Here is an 8,770-nt window from a genome sequence, read left to right as displayed (position 1 = left end):
TCTACCTCACTCACTTGAATGCTCTCTATGGTTTGACAGTCCAGAGGCTGCACAGAGTTGAGACCCGAAGCAACCTCCAGGGTCACAGAGACGGCATGATAGAAAGACCACAGGCAGAGGTCATACAGACTAGGGTGTGTGAGGCTAGAGAGGCTGATCTCAGGAGCCCCAGTAGGATATTCCACCCCCCCTCCCGACCTCTCCCCCCCCTCCCCCGTGTCTCAGGGACACAGTCTGAGCTGGGATCCTGGCCCCACCCAGAGCCAGGGTCGGATTCTCTCCCCAGGGATGGAGCCCGAAGGGAAAGTGAAGATTGAGGCCTCGTCACCAGCATTGATAAATGTCACCTGCCCCTGGTCACAGTCCAGACAAACCCGGATCCTGCTGGGGGCCCGGTGCCATGGCAGGGGGGTTATAGGGGAGGTCAGAGCCCGGATCTGACCCCACCACCGCTCCACAGCCCAGATCCCTTCCTCAGGGCTCAGGCTGATCACCCCCTTCCTCCTTACAGATTCTCTGGCCACCCCCACAGCCCAGCGTTCCCCATCCCCCACCTCCACCTCCCAGCAATGTCTCCCCAAGGTGAATCCCTCACAGCTCAGCACACACAGCGCAGTGTCAAATCTCTCAGGGTCATGGGGAAGATCCTGCCATGTGTCTCCCCATCTCACACTTTTCCAATCCGCAGACAGGATGAGGTCAGGATGAGCCGTGTCTGGATCCAGAGTCACATTCACTGGGGTGGAGGGTATAGAATCAGAGTGTTAGAAGCAGAGCTTAGCCCTCGGGGAGCCTGGAACCATTTTTCACACTCCCCAGCAGCCCTGCTCTGGCTGGGACAGGCCTGGATCCCAGGGGGCTGCCTCTGTCCTGGGCACTTGAGGCTGACCAGAGATGTGTCTGCAGTTCCTCAGCGTGTTTCTCATTTGCTTGCAAAAGCTTCAGCTCCCAGCTCCCCCTCCTGGGGCTGCTGCATTCCCAGTGGCAGTGACACAGCCAGGAAGGTGTCAGAAGCTTTTATTGAGGAGGGAACAGAGGGGACGGGTACCAGCTTAAAACCCCCTGAGAGAAACTCCATCTCCTAATGCAGCCTCCACTCCCAGGCCAGGGAACAGAGAGGAAGGTGCAGCATTGGGGAAGAGCTGCTTATGACCAGAGAGCAGGAAGTGGCATTGGGTGGGGGAGCCCCGTCCCCAGCCTAGAGAGAAGGGAGGAGCTGACAGCATCACAGGAAAAGCATCTCCCCAATCCAGGAAGCAGGGAGCAGCTCCAATGGGAGAGCCCCGCCCTGCCCAAAGGAAAGGCCGGATGTTGGAGAAGCACGATGGGGAGTCTCTGGGTAAAGCAGAGGGATGTGTCAGCCCTCAGGGCAGAGAGCTCTGCTCAGGTGCTGCTCAGGGAGAGTGTTTCTATTCAGCAGTCTGGGTATGAACTCAGCACTGACTTTGGTGTCAGGATTATTTGTGTGATGTCAGCTTCGAATCCCCCCAGGTGTTCTGGAACCTTGGTAGAAGTTGGGGGGAAGGGGCCCACGAGGGCCCATCACCTGCAGCCCCGCCCACTCCGTGGCCCTGCCCCATTACTCCTCTTCCCACCGAGACCCTGACCCCTCGCCATGCTGGGAGCCTTGGACACTGTGGGGACCCCCTGACTCTCGACCTGACCTGGGCTGGTGTCCGGCGGGCCTGGGAGCAGCCCCCGGCCCATGTTCACACTCCCCAGAGCGCACCACCTCACGGCAGGTGGAGGGTGCAGGGTTCCCCAGTACTGCCCGAACTCCCTGGGTGACAGCTGAGCTCTGGCTTCTGGCCTGGCCAGGGGGCAGGGCCTCGGGGTAAGAGGAGCAGGGGTGGAGTCTGAGAGGGGCCAGTGCTCGAAAGAGGCTGCAGTCTCACCCTGTCTGTGTGCTCCGAGTGGTTCCCCTCTTTTTGTCTCCAGTGCAGACGGCAGAGTGTCTGCAGGGGGAAAGGATAAGAGAGGGGTGAGATTTCAGGCTTTCATATTTATAACAGCATCCCCACTCTGAACTCAAAGAGCTGTGTTTTCATCATGACAGAGAGACAGACAGAGAGGCCCACAGACACACTCAGGTATTTAATATAAAAAGGTCTGAAACCTTAATCTCTTTCCTTTCTCATTCAGGCATCTCTCAGCAATGGAACCAGTGTCCTTGCAGCCTCACAATGAGTCCAGCACAGACAATCTGTAAGTGCGATTTTCTTTTCCCCTCATCATCCCCTCCCACCCTTCAGACCCCAGTTGGTTTCTCTCATTCACTTACTGCTTTTTGTCGTAACCTAGACGCAGATCATGCAAAGACATCATCATAAGAGCAACTTTACCCACTTTGCTCCGTTTGACACTAACGGGATGTTGAGAGTTTGCAAAATCCTGGTTCTAATTGTGAGTTGTTGGGTTTGTTTACTCAGTATCTCTAAAGAGAGCAGCATGAAGGAGCCCTCGTCCTTCACAGGCAGAAATAGGAATAATAATAGGATCATAGGACTGGAAGGAACCTTGAGAGGTCATCAAGTCCAGTCCCCTGCATTCATGGCAGTACCAAGCACCATCTAGACCAGTGGTCTCCAACCTTTTTCATCTGGCAGGCGCCAGACGACGAGCCACGGAGGACTGTGGCGGCGGACGAGCATCCGCCAAAATGCCGCCGACAAGCAGCATCATCCAGAGGCGTCGCCGCCAAAATGCCGCTGATTTCTCTGGATGACGCTGCTTGTTGGCGGCATTTTGGCGGCGATGCCTATTGTCGTTGCTGCTTGTCAGTGGCATTTCAGTGGATGCTTGTCCACCGGCCAGTACACGGGCGCACTTAGACGCCCTGGCGGGTGCCATGGCACCCGCGGGCACCGCGTTGGGGACCCCTGATCTAGACCATAGGACGAAACAATAAGATCTTTTTATCAATGTGGAAATTGAGGTGGGGGAAGGTTGGCTCCATGGGCCAGATTCACCCCTGTACCCGCAAAAGGAGAGAGGGGAGGGGCCATTTGTGCCTCTGCTGTTCAGGGTAATCAAGGTGATAAATTAATTATGAACCAATTGATTAGCGCCGTTGTCTTCCCACAGTCTCAGATACTTAACCTAATTTTCCCTCCTACATTCCTTCTAGGTACCTTTGAACTTCCTCAGAGTCTCCAATAGTGCAATAGTTTTCTGGAAGTAACCATTGACCCGCTCTTCCAGTTCAGGAGAAATCTCCTCTGGATGCTGGAACGTCCCCTTCTCACACCTGCAGAAAAATAATTTCATGTGATTATATTGCATTTAGTGACTGATTATAAGTTTTTGTTAGTGAGTTGCTGCTCTAATAGGCCTGGAATTAGAATTCCTCGACTTCTCTCAGCCTCAGAGCAGATGCAGCACAGGCCATGGCCATGAAATGTTTCCCTCAAAGGACCCATTAATAGTCTTCTACTCTGGCCTGGAGAGATCAGCTCTGGGGACAAAACGGGAATTGAATCTCCGTGGCCAATTCACTCCATGGCCTCCAGGTGACGTGCTGTAGAAATCTGCCCACTAGGAATTAGACTGAGACACCAACTCCCCCCTCCCCAGCTCATTCCACACAGGTCTCCAAATAGTCCTCAGGTGGGAAAGACTCTTGACCGCTGCTGCCCTGGGCTGAATGGTAACCAGTGCCCCAGCAGTGAAAGGCCCATATTCCATCCCCACAACCCTGAGGCAGCCAGTCCTCGGGGAGGTGACATCCCTAGGAAATACTTGAGGTCAGTCTTTCCCACTGAATAGAGAATTCCAGAGTCTTCTGTGCAGGGTGAGACCCTCTGGATGAAGTTGTTCAGAGAGGGTTCGTATCCAACATGTGACCTTCCCCACACATTTTGCTGTAGAGCCCTGGCGAGATGCAGTGCTAACATCCCCACCAAGCTTTTTCACAGTGTTGTGAAGTGTGAGGAGGAGTGAGAGAGAGCCACATACCTGCTCAAGGTGTTTCTGACATCCTAGAGGAGAGAGAGAGAAAAGAATCTCAGTCCCCTCTCGTGGGTGAATACCCACTTCGTCTGACAAAGTGGGTATTCACCCACGAAAGCTTATGCTCCAATACATCTGTTAGTCTTAAAGGTGCCACAGGACTCTCTGTTGCTTTATACAGATCCAGACTAACACGGTTACCCCTCTGATACTCAGTCCCCTCTGACACACACAGGGGATCCCAGGGAAGGGATTTAGGAAGTATGGGGGAAGAGAGACCCTACCCTGGCCCCAGGGCCATGGAATCCTTGAGCTAATGGGACTTTCCCTTCTTTCATATCTCTGTGTCTGTGACTCTGCAAAGAACAATAGTACTTCACCTGTCAGCAATGCACACGCCGAGTTACACCAAGATCTTTGTCTGCTGGACTGCAGTGCTTCGAATTCAGGACCCCTCCCTTCCCTGTGTGGGGATCTCGGATGTGTCGCACTCAGTCTCACCTGCAGGAATTCACTTGCTGGCTTCTGACACTTCCCCTCCAGCTCACTGATCAGCTCACTGAGACGGGAAATCTGCTCGGAGAGTTTACTGACATTTTCATTCTGGATCCTCACAATCTCCTCGTCCAGCTTGTCCAGCTGGCCCAGCAGGAGACGCTCTTGTTCCTCCAGGAACTGCTGCAGTTGCTGAAATTCAGACACAATCTTCTGCCTCTCGGTTTGTGTCTCTATCTATGTATGAAAATAGGGCAAGGGCTGGTCAGGGACACGGATGGAGCCCGGAGCCCTTTCATGGAGAGCTGAGTGTGCAGGAGGAAGATCTTCTTTGAAAATTCTAAGATCCTGTTAGTGCAAGAAATGACCAGACACAGTGGAGAGCACTTCACAGGGACATTCAGTTCACTTGGGGAGGATTTCTGGGAAAGCCACAAGGGCTAGACATTAACTTATTAACTGAAATGGAAGCTTAGGTCTTGTCTACACATAGATCTAACCCAGCAATTCATGATCAGGGAGGAACACACACAAGCCCACATTCATCAAGGCCACAGAGGAATCTGCCTCCAAACAGACCTCCCACTGCCAGTCCCTGCTGGTTAATAACAACAGGCACCTACCAGATACTCCCAGCTTTTCTCTTCTCCAGTCACTTTTAATGCCAGCAGCTTTTCTCTCTCTTCCCTCAGAGTCTTCAAATGGGCCTGAAGTTTTTCCTGAAGAACCAGAAATGATTCAGGAAGTTTTTGTTTTGAGGGTTGAGAGGGGTGTGAACTGAGTGTTTTTTCACCCAAACCTAAGATGACTGTTGGTCCCAATCGCTTTGTGACATCAGGGCCACGAAGGAGATGAAACCTCATTAATGGAGACTGGGAGCGTGTCATATTCCAACTTGTTACCAAATGAGGTTCAGTCTCTTTAGTAATTGGAGAGAGATCTCAATTATAACCAAGCTTTACTGGTATTTACGAATTGATTAGTGGTACAGCACAAAACAGGGCACTGGAGTCACATGGTGGTGAATCAACAAACCTGTGTTTGAGAAGCGTTAACGAACAAAGTGATACAATTCTCCGAAGCCACCAGGGTTTCAATACGGGCTGGGATTTCAGCCTTGAAGCCTTGGGGACTGCACTGGTTAGACAGAGCTGGTCTAAGCACCAGGGCAAAGCCCATGAGACGTCGGGAGGCCATTCGTCTGGTTTGAAGCTGCACAGTCCAGTTTTGTGGAGCACTATCCCTGTCCAGTAGGGACTCGGCACTGGACGTGGCTTTGTCTGGTGCAAAAGAGAGAGGAGGAGACTGAGGATGCAGGAGGACATTCTTGAGGGTGGGGGCGGGGCTGGAGGTGGCACCTCCATGCCCAATGATGCAGGTTGGGGGCGTGCTCACAAAGGTGGTGGTGGGCCCACACAGGGCGACTGATGCAGGTGAGGATGGGCCCATGAAGGCAGGCGTGGGGATGTCCCGTGTTCTGTGGATGCCTCAGTGACCATCCTAATTAGACATGATGCAGATTTGTATAAAGGACGGGTTGGGGTTTGCCCTAGTGCTGCCCTAAACCCTTTCCATGGCAATGTCCCCTGGGCAGGTACCCCACGGTCCCATTCCCTGGTAAAGATCCCAGAAGCAGTGCATTCTGGGAGATTTCAAAAGGCTGCCTGGTGGGACTAATGGAACCATGTTAGCTGGTCTTTGCCCACCTATACCACAGAACAGTTCAAACTTCAGACTGACACAGGTCAGCACCTCCCAGGGGTTAATTTTGCTTCTATCCAGTCTAATCCCAGTGGTATTTGGCATGGACCTGAGCTGTCTGGAGCCCTTTTGTGTGTGGATTCAAGGTTCTCGGGGTCCCACACAGTGTTTAGCCCAGTGATCTCCTCTAGTGCAGGTGGCAGCATCTGAATTTAACCCCTTATGGAGCAACACAGGAATTCAGAATCCCAGTGAGAAATTTCATCTCCCTGCTGGGTCTGAGGCCTTTATCAAGGCATCTTTCCTTGCTTATGGACACACTTCATCGGGGGGAACTGACACTGAGGTGGCAGCATGGTCTAGTGGTTAGGGCCCTGGACTGGGTCTAGGAAGACCTCAGTTCTATTCCCATACACCGATGACCCTGGGCAACTCACTGTCCCTTCTGGGCCTCAGTTTCTCTCCTACCCTTTGTTTGTCTTGCCTATTTATGCTGTAACCTGCTCAGAGAAGAGATTGTCCCTTGTTGTTTTTTGTGCATGGCCCAGATCTCATTTGGGGTCTGTAAGGGCTACTGTGATGCAAAAAAGGTAATCATAATAATAGGCAGCAACTTCCACTGTTCCCGGTGGGTGTTCGACCCCAGCCCCACCACTGGCCCCACTCCTGCACCGCCCTCGTCCAGCCCCCATTCCACCCCTTCCCCAAAGTCCCCGCCCCCATTCCACCCCCTTCCCCCAAGTCCCTGCCTCTTCTCCGCCTCCTCCCCTGAGCATGCCGCATCCCCGCTCCTCCCTCCTCCCTCCTGGAAAGTCCTAAGTGCTGCCAAACAGCTGTTTGGTGGCAGGAAGCATTGGGAGGTAGGCAGAGGAGGAGGTGAGGTGGCGCGGGGATGGAGAGGAGCTTGGCTGCTGGTGGGTGCAGAGCACCCACTCATTTTTCCCCATGAGTGCTCCAGCCCCGGAGCACCCACGGAGTCCGCGCCTATGATCATAATAATAATTTATATTAAACAAATCAGTAACAAGAACAGCTTGTAACTTCCCCTTCTCCAGGCTGAGGGCAACACGTTCATATAGATCAGTCTGCAGCTCTTCTGAGTCAAGCTTCACTGAGCATTTCACAGCTTCCGTTGTGTTAAAGCTGGTTTGAAAAGGATTCAGTATCTCAGAAAAGTTTCCCACCTCAGGAGGTGTCTGTAAAGAGTTTATATTTTGCCTCTGTTACCAAACTGCCAAATCATTAATTTTGTTATAGCTTCTCCTATACCATGAAGGCTCTACAGAGCTGAATGATGTGTCACACCTGTGACAGGTAATTTTCAGTGAAATTAGCCTGTAATTAAAACCTAAAGTTATTACCCATTAAACTCAACAGCAATTCCCTACCTTGTACTCCTGGGCAGCCTCCTCTACGGGAACCACCGTGTGAGCTCTGTGCGCTTGGGACAGATGGCAAACCAGACAGATCGAAGTTTCATCCTCTTTACAGAACAGTTTCAGAGCTTCCTGGTGTTCCCCACACACCCCATCTCCTCCTGCTCCCTTCGCTGCCTCATATGCCTGTAAACTCAGCCGATTGGCGATTTCTACCATGTTTGCCAGCTGCCTGTTGAGCCTGAGGTTTCTCTCTTGCACAGTTTCTCTGCACTGAGGGCAGGAGACGGCTGTAGCGGATCCCTCCCAGCACTGGCTGATGCAGGCTCGGCAGAAATTGTGCCCACAGTTTGTAATCACTGGGTCCTTAAAATACTCCAGACAAATGGGACATGTAGCTTCCTCCTGGAGACTTTCCATGGGGTTCTCTGCAGCCATGGCTCCCTCTGGGCAGTGTAACAGGGTAAGAACTAAGAAGTTTCAATTTCCTCTTGAGTTCACACTCTGCCCCGCCTGCAGCAACAACTGGGTGTTTCCCTTCCTGGACTGATGCACACTGTTTGCTGAATTGGAAGGAGCCCACTGGTAACAATTCAGCTCTGAGGGTTTAGTGAAAAATATACCTCTAGTGTTCTGGTCCTGCAGTCAGCCCCCTGTGCTGGTGTGCGGGGAGCACTGGGGCTTCACGTGGACATCAGCATCTGCCTGTCCTGATGAGCTTGCAGGAGCAGGGTGGGTCTGTGTGTCTAAGGAGTGATAGTCAGGCTTGGTAGAATTCATTTTTTAATATAAAATGTTGACAGATGTTTATTTTTAACCAATTTTTATGCTTATTGATTTAAACATTCACAGGTGCACAAAAATGTGGATTTTAAGCATTTCATTCCAATTTTTATCAATTTAAATGTTCACAGTGGTGGGACATTTAGGGCGGGATCAGACAATATTTGGGTCAGACGATAACTATTTAATGACAGCAGAGACAGATTCAAAAAGTTAAAGCTTCATAACCATTAAAATAGAGATTGTCAACATCACATTACTGTGCCTATTGGTAAATTTTAATTATTATCAATGGAAGTATTTTTTCATGGTCTGTGTGTGTAAATCAACATTTGCAGACATCAGCCGATAAAGTCGAATCCTTCCAAGTCCAGTGATATGAAATTCACAGGCCAAAACCTTGGTTACGCTGGTATCAACATTTCAAAGCCTGATTCTCATGTACACTAAGGCAGCTCTGGCTCAGT

At 51.5% G+C, this 8,770-nt stretch overlaps 1 protein-coding gene across 1 annotated transcript; it reads right to left on the bottom strand.

Annotated features, from left to right (window-relative positions):
• Nucleotides 1–221: 221 nt before the first annotated feature.
• LOC112108284 (zinc finger protein RFP-like) lies at nucleotides 222–7,958 on the bottom strand. Its single transcript, XM_024202342.2, has 7 exons — nucleotides 7,533–7,958; nucleotides 5,067–5,162; nucleotides 4,450–4,680; nucleotides 3,955–3,977; nucleotides 3,132–3,247; nucleotides 1,896–1,955; nucleotides 222–736 (listed from the first exon to the last, which is right to left on the bottom strand). Exons 1-7 carry the CDS (start codon nucleotides 7,956–7,958, stop codon nucleotides 222–224), a joined length of 1,467 nt encoding a protein of 488 aa, XP_024058110.2.
• Nucleotides 7,959–8,770: the final 812 nt, after the last annotated feature.

This window comes from Terrapene carolina, unplaced genomic scaffold (genome assembly GCF_002925995.2).
Source record: "Terrapene carolina triunguis isolate 2854851 unplaced genomic scaffold, T_m_triunguis-2.0 Scaffold34081, whole genome shotgun sequence".
NCBI lineage: Eukaryota > Metazoa > Chordata > Testudines > Emydidae > Terrapene > Terrapene triunguis.
The sequence above is the reverse complement of the archived record's forward strand: the minus strand, read 5'-3'. Positions and strand labels throughout refer to the sequence as shown.

Bases quoted from the DNA above. Each gene is read 5' to 3' on its own strand.
- LOC112108284 (XM_024202342.2), bottom strand. From the start codon at position 7,958: ATGGCTGCAGAGAACCCCATGGAAAGTCTCCAGGAGGAAGCTACATGT. The intron at 3,248-3,954 runs GTATGTGGCTCT...ATTTTTCTGCAG, and splicing joins GTCAGAAACACCTTGAGCAG to GTGTGAGAAGGGGACGTTCC. The intron at 737-1,895 runs GTGAGACTGCAG...CCTCCACCCCAG, and splicing joins ACTCGGAGCACACAGACAGG to TGAATGTGACTCTGGATCCA.